Genomic DNA, 14,794 nt, shown 5'->3' with positions numbered 1-14,794 from the left:
CCTGAACTCGGATTATGGCTCATTCCACCATTCCATATTCCACTAACAAACAAGAAAAAGTAACATAGCATAATACATTACTCAACATTCAGCAAACATTCATGTGATTCGTGTTATAGGGTATAAGATGATTAACTATTTATTAACCAATCATCAATTATTAACCAGGAATTTGCACATATTCCATTAAAATGACACTTTTAATGTAAAACTAAAAGTGCATATTAATTATATCATACTACATCATAGTACAATATCATAGAAATTGCCATAGTTCGAGTATAAGCATAAGTCATGACCAACGCTCCTTTGTGACAGGATGATGCAATGAAAATAATCAACTGTCTCACTGCCTCTCAGTCTCCGACTTTACACTTGCAATACCAATCTAAATTATCATCTTCCGCTCTCTAAGATATCCACCATTTGACTATCAACCAAGTTGCTAGCCAACCCGTTGGTGTATTGAACAGCATAAATTAAACATAGACAATTCATAAATCAAGAAACGAAGCCTAAATGCGACAATTGTATGAAATTTATTCTAGATTTAACATAGTTTAGTGGCGTTTAAAACAAGTCTGGCATTTAAAGGTCATAGGCATTGAATCTCTAACCCATCTTCCTCCATCAAATGTAATAGATCCAACAATTGAAACCATAAAACAATTTTTACTACGAATCCAAAATTTAGCTTGAATTCATACATATATACACACAATACATAAATACATAACACAAACATACATGCATAAAGGTTTAACAAGCCATTCAATTTAAAAGTTCTTGGCGATACATATTTTTCTTGTATGCACTCTCTCTTTTTATGCATCGATCCTCACGCCAAGGCAATATGGCAATTATATGAACTTAAATAACCGATAAAATAATAACAACACAATGATAAGTTATTGCTTCAGAATTTTCATAAAGTCCTTTTCTATATATTGTGCTTTGCTTAATTAGCCTTCTCCTCTCAAACAATTCTTTCTTTTCTCTTCTTCGATCTTCTCTGAGCCGCACCACAGGTCTTTCCTTACACAATTCTCGCACTCTCGTATAGCATGTACTTCATTGAGTAAAACTAGAGTTTCAACAAAAGTATTATTGGCATGAAGAGATCCGTTGACTTTATCACTTCTTATTCTTAGATTTTTAATCAATTTATGAGTCTTGAGATCATATAACAAACCCATAGACCCTTTTCTCTTTTTCAAATCTAAAATCATTTTGTTGTTCCAAAAACTGAACATTGGCCAAACCAACCCACCATCTTTAAGGGTAAGTTGTTTAGTCCAAGACTCTACTACGCCATATTCCTTCATCAACCAAACGTTGGCATCTTGCGAATTATCCTCCAGCAAAGAAAGGAATCCACCAGAAACCCCAATTGTAGTAAAATGTTCATCCAAACTACTTAGACAAGCCGGAAGCTTCATCACTCGGAATTCCTCATCACACATATGAAACAACAAAACCACCAATTCAGGAAAATCGGACCCCATATCTCTTTTATGATATCCAACCCAGTGGCTTGCCCCATTCACTAAAGCCTGCCTACTATTTGCTATAGTATATTGAAAATCTTCGGCAATCCTAACAGTCTCCCAAGTGCCTGTGCGGAGTTTATAAAGCTCCGCATGAGATGGAAACGGCGGCATGGATAATCTACTACCTAACTCGGCAATTAACACCATTCTCAGCACCTTGTAGTCACTACTTGTATGATCAAAACCGAACCCGTAAATAAGGTATTTTCTGTCGGTTCTATCAAACTTGTAAGGTTGAGAAAGAGTCATAGACATTCTAATTGCTGGGTTCCATAGAACTAGGGACGCCAAACCATTTTTTCTAACCAAAGGCGCAAAAAGTAATAGTCTCTTGCAATCAAGGACCACTTTATAACTTCCGCCTCTAATTTGGCATGGATATTCAAGTTTTTGAAACTCGTTGAATGAATCATTGATATGGAATAATTGGTATTGCATATACATCACTCCGTCTTCTTGATAAGCATAGCAATGTAGAAGGTGGTGAGCGTGATTGTGGGTGCTCTCACTATGATGGGCGTGCATTGAAATAAATGTAGGACTAGAGATAATGGATTTCCATGATTTTGAAACACACTGGAATCTTAAAAGCGATTTGGCGGGTAGGCTTACCAGGATTTCAATCCAAAGATCGTCTGGAACTGGAAGTCGAAGCCCAAGCCGACGCCGGTTTGACATCTCAAAGCGGTGCGTAATGCGTATGCGGCTCGAAGAAGAAAACAATCCAAAGGCTCAGATTTTTCTCTGTTTTTTACACCCAAAGCAGAGGCTCTTTCTTTGTGTTTTATAGAAGAAGATTAAAGTCGGCGAAAATCAAAACACCAAACCCAATAGGAAAAGTAAAGAAGGGTGGGGCGGTGTATCAAATAAATATATTTACTTAATATACCGTGAATTATTTATCAGCTCAAGCAAGTATTGTTATTTATCTTCTTTGAAAATAGGAAAAGTAAATAAATATATAATATTTTAATAATTTTTTATATAATTTTCTCTAAAAAAAAAAAAGAGCATTTAGAAAAGAATCAAATATTTTAAATAATTTTCTCTCAACATTTTTTTTATATAATTTAATATGTCAATTAGAACATTTTTTTTTATTTGTAAAATTTCATTTAAAATTATTTTTTTAATTACTTATTAGATATAGAATGACTTATCACTTGATTTACAAACCAAATAATAAGACTTAAAAATGGAAATTTTTCATATTCTTCTAACTCAAATGGACGTTGGAGAAAAAATTATGCAGGTTTGACTTTGATGCATATAAAAATTGGATTTAGCTTAGGTGCGGTAGTTTTATGCTGTTTAATCTCTCAATGGTTGAGATTAAATAGGAAAAAAAAACAAAGGCCGAGATTTAACTAAAACAATTTCTAACTAAACTGTGTCGTTTTATTTTCATTAAAGTCTTCTAAAGCTAACATTTGATTTTGACGCCGTCCAATTCTGGTTGATATCTCCTCTAACCTTCTTCTCCAGAGCTTCTCAAAACTGAACAGTTTCATTGATCTTCTATTTCTTTCAAAATTTGTCATGCAAGTCCAAGTTTTGGATTACCATTTTCAAATTAATCTCTATCCAAAGGAGGGATGGTGCCCATCAGCCCTCCATCAGCCCTAGAGACTTCTCTCTTACCACATTTCCTCTCTTCTCCCCCTTACCCTCATATCTATATCTCTTAAACCTCCTACCCAGGACCCACCGCTGCTCTAGGCGGTGCAGACAGTGGCTGGAGTCGCCAGCCACTCTCTCCTCCCTCAATCTTCTCCAATTCTCAACCCATCTTTTATCTCTTAAATCTCTTCCTTTCTCTCTCTAAACTCATTCTCTCACGCTTCAAAATCCAGTCTCAAATCATCACCAAATCAACAGCCATCGCAACAGAACTAGAGAAAACAAAATGACAAAAGAAAAAAATTCTTTTACCTTCTTTCTCCTTCTCACCTTCGTCTTCTTCTCTCTCCCACTCTCTGTGATTGAAAGGCAATAGAAGGAAATGAGTTTAGAACGAAATGGGTTTTGCAAGGCAGACGGCGTTAAGCATGTTAAATCTCAACCTTTGTTTTTTTTTTTTCTATTTAATCTCAACCATTGAGAGATTTAACAGCATACATGCGGTAGTTTTGAACTACCGCACCTAAGCCTGGTCCATAAAAATTAGACTTTCAAAAAAATAAACATGATGAACTTTACAAGTATTTATGGACGTGGAGACTTTATATGAATATAAATAATGACTTTTAATCAGTAATTACTATTGCCATAAATTGTTAAAATGATCCTCTCCATTTTCTTTTGAAATTGAGAGAAATCGGTCAGACAAAAATAAGATGGCAAAATGGTCTTTCAACTGAACTAACCAAATCCTTTCATTTTCCTTTCAAAGGAAATGGAGAGGATCTCATTCCCATAAATTTGGAGCCTTAATTATATACTATGAAAAATAAAACTTTCACCCATTTTGCACTTTGGGAATGCATTTGAAAAATAGAACTTTTAAGTTAAAAAACGTTTTTTGACAAAAACTTTATTTTTAAGCTTTTGCCAAAAGTGCGTTTTGCAAATTTTTTTTTAGGTTTTTTGGACCATTAAAAACGCATTTAATTTTTTTTACTAAATGACTACTTTTTTCTTCAAACAGACTTTTTGAATGTTAAATGCACTTTTAGGCCACTCAAACGCAATCTCAAACAGATCCTAAGCAATAATTCATAAACGGAGTGCTACAAAATTCCGTAATAGCCTGAGAGATGGTAAGTGGATAACTAAGTTATGAGACTTCGGGCCCGTTTGGGAGTGCGATTTTAATAAGTGTGATTTTAAAAATTACGTTTTTGAAATCTCTACTTTTTAGAATCGCATAAGAATTTGGTAAAATATGTTAAGAAGTATTTTTTTTTTTTTTTTTTTTTTTTTTTATCAATTGAGTGTTTGGATAACATTAGCATATAATTGCGGTTTCATGGCCAATATGTAAATATTGCGCCAAATATTGTTTTAAGCGAAATCGTGATTTTGGTTTAAATTCGCATTTTTTCAAATAAGCACCCTATAATCAACTTATAGAAATTGTGGATTTTTCCACGATTTTAAAATTTGTGTTTTTAAAATCCCAATCTCAAACACTCCAAAATTGTGATTTGGTTTAAAAACGCAGATTATTTTTTTAAAACGCACTCACAAACGAACCCTTCATATTATTGCCAGGAAATGATCTTTTATCTTTTTTGTTTGTTTATTTGTGTTAAGGTCCAAAGATTTTAGATACCGTAAGCTAGGAAGTTAAGTTTTTATTTATTTTTTTCTATTGAAAGCAGGAACAAGGAAAACCTGAAAAAGGAAGCAACTGAAAACTTGATTAGGTACTAAAAAGACTATTAGGGGCCTTAATTATATACTATTAAAACCCATTTTGACTTTGGAATTGCGTTTGAGAAATAGAGCTTTTAAGTCAAAAAACATTTTTTGGCAAAAACTTTATTTTTAAGCTTTTGCCAAAAATGCATTTTGCACAATTTTTTTAGCCTTTTTGGACCATTAAAAATGCTTTTAATGTTTTTTACAAAATGATTACTTATTTCTTCAAACAGACTTTTTGAGATTTAAACACACTTTTAAACTATTCAAACGCAATCTCAAACAGGCCCTAAGCAATAATTCCCGAATGAAGTGCTCTATTCTTGATTTAAGAACAAATTGATGTAAAATAAAGCTATGTGCAGATAAAAAAACAAAAAAGTAAGTCTTTTTAGTGCCTAATCAAGTTTTCAGTTGCTTCCTTTTTCAGGTTTTCCTTGTTCCCCGCTTTCAATAGAGAAAAAATAAAAACATAATTTCCTAGCTTACAATATCTAAAATCTTTGGACCTTAACACAAATAAACAAACAAAAAAGATAAAAGATCATTTCCTAGCAATAATATGAAATTTTGGAGTGCAAAAATAATTAATCCATTGGATAAAAGTGCAAACCTTTTCAAGGAAAACAAGGAAGGGGTACTCAAATGCTTTCAAACTACTGTTGATAGAAGAAGGGTGCATGTGAACTTCTCTTCTTCCATCATACCAAACAGGACGGCCCGTGTTGCAGGACCAACAGACTGTTTAAGGCTCCCAATTAGGGCAACACCAGTATGCCTTGTTCTGTGGCTGCCACATTAGGGTATAAACCTGTACATAGTATAGTAATTTCTTGCTGTTTAGAGGCTTAATTTTTGACAATTAAGAGCAACTTTTACAAAATATATGATTGTTCATAAAGTGGGTGTGAAACTGATGTGAATTACATCACAAAAAAGTCACTTTATGGAAACAAATCATAAATCGCCAAAAGGGCCACATCATGGCTGGTACTTGTACAATTCGCCGTCTTGTTTGTCTCTTTCAATGAATTCTCTTTCGATTAGAGATTCAATGCGGTTCTTTACAAGCGTCCTATTACGCTGCAAATTCACATTCAAGAAACAGCTGTGAGTTAAAACTAATCAAAAGAAACAGGACATTGATCATATAATGAGGACAAACAAGTGCCTAAAAATACCTTGAACTTGCTATCCAACTGAGCATCTAACTTGGCGAGCAGATCCCTGTGACGTAAAGACTTACGGCTCTTCATGAGGTGCACAATTGCGGCATCAATTTCATACCGTCTATCGCAGACAACATCTTTTATTACTTCCTTCTTCTCATCAACAGCTTTGTTCTTAAGAAGAGGAATCTGCAAGTCATACAAAGCAATAGATATATTATAGCCGGCACCATCAGTAAATTAAAAGAGAACAAGATAATTTAGAAAATATCTAAGTACCTTGATCCTACTATTTATGTCAGTGAACTTTGAGTTGAACTCAAAGTAATCAGTAGGAGATATATTTGTTGTGTTCGGCTCCTTGTTCAGAATCTTATACTTGGCGCCTGACAGGGAGTGGAGTAGTTGAACAACGTCATCATCAGTCAAGTTCAATTCACTCTTTATGTCTGAATAACTCAACCTATCTGAGGAATTGAAAAGTAAGAGGACCGAAGCCTGTCCTAGAAGAAACCCTATATTAGCATAAAGAAATCCAAAAAAGCATTCATAGAACTGAAAGGATATAAATATCACCTGAACCGTGCTCACAATAAGCTCAATAGCTCTAGGTTCAAAATTTCCCATAATATGACATATACCCAATGGGTGTATCCATCTCAGCTTTTTCCTCCCATCTTCCGTCTTATAAAATTCGTTGAAATTATTAACGCAGTTTTCCTAAGATTAAAAGAGAAAGAATATTAGTGACTTCCAAAAACAATTAACAAATTTATATAATGTCAAGAACAAAATTTCAAATCACCAGCTCTGGGGGAAGCTTGAGGACAAAAGACTTGTAATCTGGCCATGAGTTAGAATTCAGAACAGTAACAGTAAAGTCAATCTCCCGATTTGTGTGTGGATTATTGCTTAGATACTCCTCGAATCTGGTATGATATTCCCCTGCCAATCTTAAATCTCTGACCTACAAGAATAAAAAGCAATATAAAATGAAGTCTAAGATTTCAATTGACAAAAGATTACAAGGGCAACTGACCATTCCCTCCATCTTATAGGTTAATTGATGACCACACTGCTGCGTAAGCTTTTTCAAAGTACTCCTCTCATGGTCATCATTTGCAGTATTGTGAAAAAGAAGTCTTCGAGCAAGCTTCTTTCTGCCAGCAATCATGCAACATAAGTAATATTCATATATATATATTTGATAAGTATAAGGAAAGAAGACAATTTGGAGACTTGAGGTATCGATCCTCAAGAAATCATCTAAGCAATTAGTCTGATTACCCTACCATAGAGGTACATCCCCCAGTACATAAGGTTCATCATATACAACTTGTCATTAAGTAAACACAACGCAACCATCAATGTGCTTTCAATTATTAATATAATTGATAGACCTATGTACCTGTAGAGTTCTATGAACTGAGCGACATGATCTGTGTCGCTGTTATAAGCAAGCAACTTTACTGCCTGCCGGCAATAAAAAAAAAAATGATGAAGTCCACAAATGTCTATGAGAAGTTAACCAAAATAACTCATCACGTGTAGGTAAGACCTTTCCAAGTGTTTCTTCAATGGCTTCATCACTCAATTTCTTGCTTCCACCTTTCTTAAGAATGTTATCAAAGAAAGTAGCAAGTAGTTCTGCACTTGGCCTTCCTGCAACACCCTCCATCCAGAATACCCCAAAAGCCTCCTTGAGTGCCTAGAATAATAGAAGGAACATTTAGATGTAAAGGAAGATATGAGTGCGATCAAACATGACAAAACGTGAAGCCATTCTCTAATACAAACCTGGTTATAAATGGTATGGTTTTGGAAACAATCATTCACATATGCAAGGTACTTGTCATGCAGCTCAATCACTTTTCTAACAAGAACCTGAAGAGCACACCCTATATTAATTTCCAATCATTGAACAGTCCAAACAAATTCTACAAGTACAAGCTTCATACAGTTACCTGTTCCTGCAAACCAACCACATCCTTCTTCTCCGCCTGTGAAAATAAGAAGATTAAGAAAAAACCATAGTGAACATCAAAACAAAATCAAAAGTTCAAGACTATGGTCTTGATGGGTACACTTTACTATATTGGATAAAAATGCTCCACTTCGGGTGGGAGTCAAAATTTTGCATGACATGACAACGGAATAATCCCAAAATCTCTTCATGAGAACATGGATAGATCATGTATTAAAAAAAAAAATGCAAAGAGAAAGGCACTCAGATGGGGTTTACATGTCAATGTATGTTCATTGACATGTAAATGGAAAATGAACCTCTTGGAAAAGTATTGTAAAAAAGAATAAAGAGGAAAAAAGAAAGTCAAAGCAAAGACCTCAGCAGTAACATGCTGCAATAGAGAATAGCAGAGAAATTTGTATTAAACACTTAATGAGAGAATGGCCCATAAACCTCTCTTTAACTAGAAGAGAAAAGGATGAAGCCTAAGTTGGAAGCTACTAACCTGCTTATATATGCTGGAAACGGGATCTAAGCCTCGAGATACTTTAGAAAAGAGCCTGGACATTCTTGACAAATCTCCCACCTTAGCCGTCATTAAGCCGGACAAGATAAGGTTATAAGAAAGCAGAAATAGTTGCTTGATTTTCAAATACTTTCTGCAAAACCATTTAAATAATAAGATAATCACCCAATACCTTGTCACCTCTAAGCAACGCAAGGGGCCGTATAGAGACATCTTTGCTAAGCAGTTTGGTTGCATACACAGACAACAACTCACGTCGAACTCTCTAATTAAAAGGAAGAATAAAGGATTTACAACAACAAAGTGACAGTCAGATTTGCAGATTTTGTAATAAAACATGGAAAGGGATTGTAAGAATCAATAAATGTTTTTTTTAAAAATTTCATTAGCCTAATAACTCATGATCCATTAAACTAATACACCAAAAAGCTGGATTATATTAAACAAAAAGGGAAAAAAAATCAAATTTAGCCCCTAATTTTTTATGTGATTTCAATTTAATTCCTAGGTTTTCAATTTCGACAATTAGGTTCTTCGGTTTTTCTCCGGTTTCAAATAGGTCACTTTATCAACCTATTGTCCATTAGTTAACCGTATACCATGTCAAACCAATCAATTAATACCAAGAGTCACGTGGCATTACAAATATACCCTAAAAAAATTAAAAAAAAAAAAAATTGGAAAGAGAGGTGGCCAACCACCCCTAATTGGTGAGCGGTGGCAGCCCCCTCTACTATAAGAGGCAACGTCCCTTCACAGGGGTTTGGCTACTCATGGCCACCCCTCACAAAGAGGGGAAGTTGCCCCTCACAGGAGGGCCACCAACCTCTCATCTGATGAGGGGTGTCTTTAATTAATTGGTCTAATGTGTCATGTCGTTAAATGGTAACTTGACAGAAAAACTTATTGGGAACTAGAGGAAAACTTAAGGACTTAACTACCAAAATTTAAAATTTAAGGACTAAATTCAAAACGCATGAAAACCTAGGGACTAAATTTTATTTTCCTAAAAAAAAGTACAAACCTGCAGTAGCTTTGGCTCACTACTTGGATGCAAGTAATGAGAAACCTATCTTTCTCCTGTTTCAAGCAGTCCTCGCCCTGAAATACCATAACACGTGAAAATTCATTACGGGCTGTGAAATTTACTTTGTAACCAAATAACATAAATATATAAAGCTTACTTTCTGCGTAAAATCTGGACAAGAATCTTGTGAAATCCAGCTATTAGCTTTCAAATAATAAAAAGCAGCAGTGTCTTTAAGCATTGCTGCTTCAAAGTCATTTTCATACAAATCCATTTGCCCCATTCCAATCTCAACAAATATATCTAAAACATTCTTCAATAGAACTCGGTCAATCTGCTTTCCCTCACGTTCTTGACCAATCTGATTTGGAAAAAAAAAAATTAAGTAAACCTATTTGGGAACATGCAAGTGTAGTCTATATTTCAGGTGAAAGTGCAAACATACCAGACAAATAACAGCGTCTCTTACTCTTCCATTTAACTCCTGGTAGACCTGAAATCACAATAAATACACCCTTTGTATCATGGTTTGATATATCTTATGAAGAAAATGAACACTAAATTGGATACTGAAAAACACCAAATTGGATGGAAGATATTGTAAAGTTTTAATGCTTTAATTTAGAATATGAAGTTACCAAGAGGCAATGAAATAATCTATACAACATGAATTAGAATGAAATCATCATGTCAGGGTTTAATCATGACGCACCTGATCACAAAAGCATGTAAGTCCAACTCCATTGAGGGGAGGAAGTGACCTCCATGTAATAAAATAGCGATCAAGATAATGGAAGAAATGAGAAAGCCACCTCACCATAACTTTGTGATTTGCCCACCTTTTTTGAAACTCTCTCAAAAGAGTTTCACCATGCTTCTCCCTTATAGATGGCAATACCTGTACACAACACGAAGCCATCAATCAATTGCATGAGAATTTAATATATATATATATATAACAAATTAGAACTAAGACTCCATAAGACAATTCTTGAGCTAAGAAAGAGATCCTGATCAAACAAATTAACGTCTTACACATCTTGGTAATTTGGCTTTCCCCGCAGTTTTCCTCACACCAAATAAATAACTTAAGATGCTGATATTTAATACTAATATCGAAACTTAAAAAACAACAATGCCATTAATATATTTTTTTTTTCTAAAAGAAAAGAAAAAGAATATTTCTTTTTATTTTATTACGATAGTGGTTGCCATTGAGAACTTGATTGACAGCAAACTTCTGAGAATGGTATGAGAAACAATAATAATATTATATGGCAAAGATTGTGTTTCCAATGTTTCCTGGAGATTCCATTTTCAAGGGGGGAAATAGGCAACAATATATCAACTTAAGCTTTAATAAATATGCAGCGGATGACATCAACTGGTAAATGGGAAACCTATTGAAAAATAACTGTTAGTTCTTGTGTTAGCTTAATTCAGTTCCAAAATGCAGATGCTACTGTTCACAGCTCAAACACTGATATAGAATGCTCAGAATCCAATCTCCACCGTTCATAATGTATATCCATGTGTTATGAACGTCCCTGCAAAATTTCAGCTCAATCGGACCACAAACGCCCATCGATCGGAGCTGTTGATGAAGACTGGACAGGCCGGGTCCGGACCTCAATTCCCCGGGTCCGGACCTCATTTCCAGAAACTAAAATCTTGCTCCGCGAAGCCGTGTCCGGACCGCCCATTAACATGTCCGGACACCCCGTAAGTTTTAGGCCCAAAAACATGATTTTAAGTGGGTTAGGTCTAAGGTTTTGTCGGGGGTATATATACATCAATATAGAAGAGAGAGGCACGAATTTTCGCCCCTAGAGAGTTCGTCGGAGGCTGTGCTAAGAGAGATCATATGTTGTGAGCGTTAATTGAATCTCTTAGAGTTTTAGTTATTCCTTTGATAAATCTACGGTTGAGAAGTCTATCGGAAGGGTCCGGTAAAGGAGAATCACGTTGAAGAAGATTGTGAGCAAGGAGCCGAGTTGTAGGCTTGTCGATCTTACAGAGCCAAGGTCTTGCAAAGGGTTGTAAGTGTTCCTAGTGTCTGTAATCTCTGGATAATCTTTTGATAGTGATTTCCTGGGTTTGGCTGCCCCGGAGAAGTTTTACTTTTAGATCGGTTTCTAAAAGGTTTTCTCTTCGTAACCAAAATATATGTGTCTGCCTCTTTATTGCTTTATATATTTTGGGTGATTGAATTGTTTATTGCTTCATAATATTAATTCCGCATAAATTGTGATAAACAAGTTTTTGGAGTCGACATAGCGTTTTTCAATTGGTATCAAAGCGGGTTCACTCTGTTTGGATTAAATTCTTGAGTGAGATCTGTTGACTTCTGTTTGCTATGAATACTTCTCAAGGGGAATATGATCTTATAAACTCCTTCAACAATTTGTTGGAAAAATTCACTCTTTTGAGACATCAATACACAAATTGTTTGGGAGAGTTTCAAGATCTTAAACATGTGAATGAATCTATTGTTACTAAATTATCTGAATCACATGCTTTAATTGATTCTCTAAAATCTGAAAATTCTGTTTTAGGTTCTAAAGTTGATTTGTTAGAGAATAAATTAAAAGAGTCAGAAACTCAATTGGAAAAATTCTCTAACAATTCCCTTGAGAATATGTTACATACTCAGAATTCTGATTGTGATAAATCTGAGTTAAGTTTTGATTGTCATGTTGCTTTGTCTTCTAACAATGATTCTACTTCCGAGATAATATTTGTTAAATCAGAAAACGTAGAAGACTTTTTGGTTAAAAGAAAAACAGCAACTACCTCGACCTCACAAGGTAAGAAAATTAAGAAAATTCATATTGAACCTTGTGTATCTTACCCCAAATATAGAGTCGTCCATCCTCCTAGGAATCTACCTCCTAAAAGGTTTATCCCTACTTGTCAACATTGTGGAAAAGTTGGTCACATTCGACCCAACTGTTTTAAATTAAAACCTCATGTGCATAAAAATAAAAATTCTGTTTCTAGGAAAGATTATGAGGGTTTGGTAATGATGATGGGAGGTGTGTCTAGAGTAGACAAGTTTGAAAATGTTCACGTCTCTACACCTTCATTCAAGAAGGTTTGGGTTAGGAAGGATTATACCATTCACCCATTGAGGGGGAGTGGTAGTGATCTCACCTAAAGTTGGGTGAGTCAATAACATGCCTAGGATTGATTGTTTTGCTTATTTTTGAATATCCTAGAGTGTGTTATTTTTTTTGCATTGCATTTTTTTTGTTTTTTTGCTTTATTGTTTATGCACTGCATTGTTTTTGTTGTTACACTTTCTGTATGAAGAGTATATACATGATTGTTTTGAGATTCATGTTTTGAGGCATATTCATAAAGGATTTTTCAAGAAATTCATATATCATGATTTTTGAAAAGCTTATAGATGAGATGTTGTGTGCGGACCACCAAGATTTTTGTCTACTTGCTAATCAAATGTTCAGGAATGTGTAATGTCTTGTGAAGACCTAGAAGTAGTTATTAAACCAAATCATTATTTTGTAGTGGGACCTATACGATGTGATGAAAGTTTAATGCTAAAGGACATTCATGTCTTACCTGTTGTAATCTCAATTCAAGCATGTTGTTTTGTTTTGCATTGCATTTTTCTTTGTTTTGCATTTTTTTTTTTTTTTTGTGCATTTCTTTTGTGAAAAATTTCAAAAAGACAAAAATATGTTACTTTGATTGTTTCCTTTTCTTTCTTTTGTCTTATGCACCTAGATAGTCCATTAATTTCTCATGTTGCTTTTTATGGATTTAATTCCTTACGTCTTGGAATGTTCTTAATATGCATGAGATGAAAATTTGTGTCAATGGACTTGTTTTTGTGGTTACCTAAAGCCTGAACTTATGTGGTACATTTTTCCTATGCTTTATCTTTTGTGCACATTTAAGCTTAAATTGAGGTTTTGTTTCACTTTATTTGTGAGGTCTGTTAGGTAACCATATGAGGTTTTTGACTAGTCATATTTTTCAAATTGACCATATGCTAGTTGAACCTAGGACTTAAAAATTCCTGCTTTCTCTTTTGTGATAAGCACCAAAAGTTTAAGGACACTTTCTCAAAGAGAAAAATAAACAAAATAGTGAAACAAATAAAATCAAAAGATCATATTTCTAAAGGAATATATTTCACTGTGTCAAACTTGTGCAAAATATTTTACAAAGAGAAATGTATAGGATGAGAGTGGCTAGGCCCTAGTATGATAAAGTTTGACTTTTGATTTGATATACTTGTCAAAACCTCATGGTGGTGAAACTTTCTCCTCATTTTGTAAATTGAAATTTTTTCTCTTTGGATGGCTTACCCACACACCACACAAGCATACGTTGAATGAAACATTTTCTTGGCTTGGGTTAAGCAATATGAGTTTCTAGCCATTTCTAGTCTCATGTATATTTTGCATATTTGGAGCATGTTTGGATATTCATTGTGCAATACATGAGTCATTGATGTGTTATCATGTGTATTCATTTAACTTTTAAGGGGGAGAAACATGCTTTGCATTTCCAGTTTCCTGTTGTTAATTGAGTCATACATTGAGGGGAAGTTTTGCTAATGTTTCTTTATGATCACGCATTCTACGTCATTTTTTTATCATGAGTTATATTTATGTCTTCTTGTTCCACATATGCCTTGATGTATTTTGTGAAGTGTTTCAGGAAACATGAAGACCTTTTGTCATTCTGTGACAAAAAGGGGGAGTAAATATGAGGAGATGATGGGATTGGCTCGACATTTTGGTTTTGTCACTGAATTGCCAAAGGGGGAGTTTGTTAGTTCTTGTGTTGGCTTAATTCAGTTCCAAAATGCAGATGTTACTGTTCACGGCTCAAACACTGATATAGAATGCTCAGAATCCAATCTCCACCGTTCATAATGTAGATTCATGTGTTATGAACGTCTCTACAAAATTTCAGCTCAATCGAACCACAAACGCCCATCGATCGGAGCTGTTGATGAAGACTGGACAGGCCGGGTCCGGACCGCAATTCCCCGGGTCCGGACCTCATTTCCAGAAACTAAAATCTTGCTCCGCGAAGCCGTGTCCGGACAGCCCATTAACATGTCCGGACACCCCGTAAGTTTTAGGCCCAAAAACATGATTTTAAGTGGGTTAGGTCTAGGGTTTTGTCGGGGGTATATATACATCATTATAGAAGAGA

The 14,794-nt window shown here is 34.8% G+C and overlaps 2 protein-coding genes across 2 annotated transcripts in view; both read right to left on the bottom strand.

The window, feature by feature from the left end:
- Positions 1–962: 962 nt before the first annotated feature.
- LOC132177918 (F-box/kelch-repeat protein At3g23880-like) lies at positions 963–2,228 on the bottom strand. Its single transcript, XM_059590398.1, has one exon. It carries the CDS (start codon positions 2,226–2,228, stop codon positions 963–965), a length of 1,266 nt encoding a protein of 421 aa, XP_059446381.1.
- A 3,560-nt stretch (positions 2,229–5,788) lies between these two features.
- LOC132178595 (cullin-1-like) overlaps positions 5,789–14,794 on the bottom strand; it is a 97,913-nt gene continuing 88,907 nt past the window's right edge. The window contains exons 12-21 of the mRNA XM_059591051.1: positions 8,047–8,082; positions 7,880–7,966; positions 7,641–7,790; positions 7,491–7,555; positions 7,122–7,242; positions 6,888–7,049; positions 6,659–6,802; positions 6,362–6,580; positions 6,095–6,271; positions 5,789–5,996 (exon numbers count right to left, since the gene is read on the bottom strand). Coding sequence (XP_059447034.1) covers positions 5,895–5,996; positions 6,095–6,271; positions 6,362–6,580; positions 6,659–6,802; positions 6,888–7,049; positions 7,122–7,242; positions 7,491–7,555; positions 7,641–7,790; positions 7,880–7,966; positions 8,047–8,082 — 1,263 coding nt within the window. The 3' untranslated portion in view covers positions 5,789–5,894. The remainder of the gene's footprint in view (positions 5,997–6,094; positions 6,272–6,361; positions 6,581–6,658; positions 6,803–6,887; positions 7,050–7,121; positions 7,243–7,490; positions 7,556–7,640; positions 7,791–7,879; positions 7,967–8,046; positions 8,083–14,794) is intronic.

Source organism: Corylus avellana, chromosome ca4, assembly GCF_901000735.1.
Source record: "Corylus avellana chromosome ca4, CavTom2PMs-1.0".
In the NCBI taxonomy this organism is placed as follows: Eukaryota; Viridiplantae; Streptophyta; class Magnoliopsida; order Fagales; family Betulaceae; genus Corylus; species Corylus avellana.
Note: the sequence above shows the minus strand (reverse complement) of the source record. Positions and strands in the feature narration are given on the sequence as shown.

Coding starts and splice junctions, on each gene's coding strand:
- LOC132177918 (XM_059590398.1), bottom strand. CDS start 2,228: ATGTCAAACCGGCGTCGGCTTGGGCTTCGACTTCCAGTTCCAGACGAT.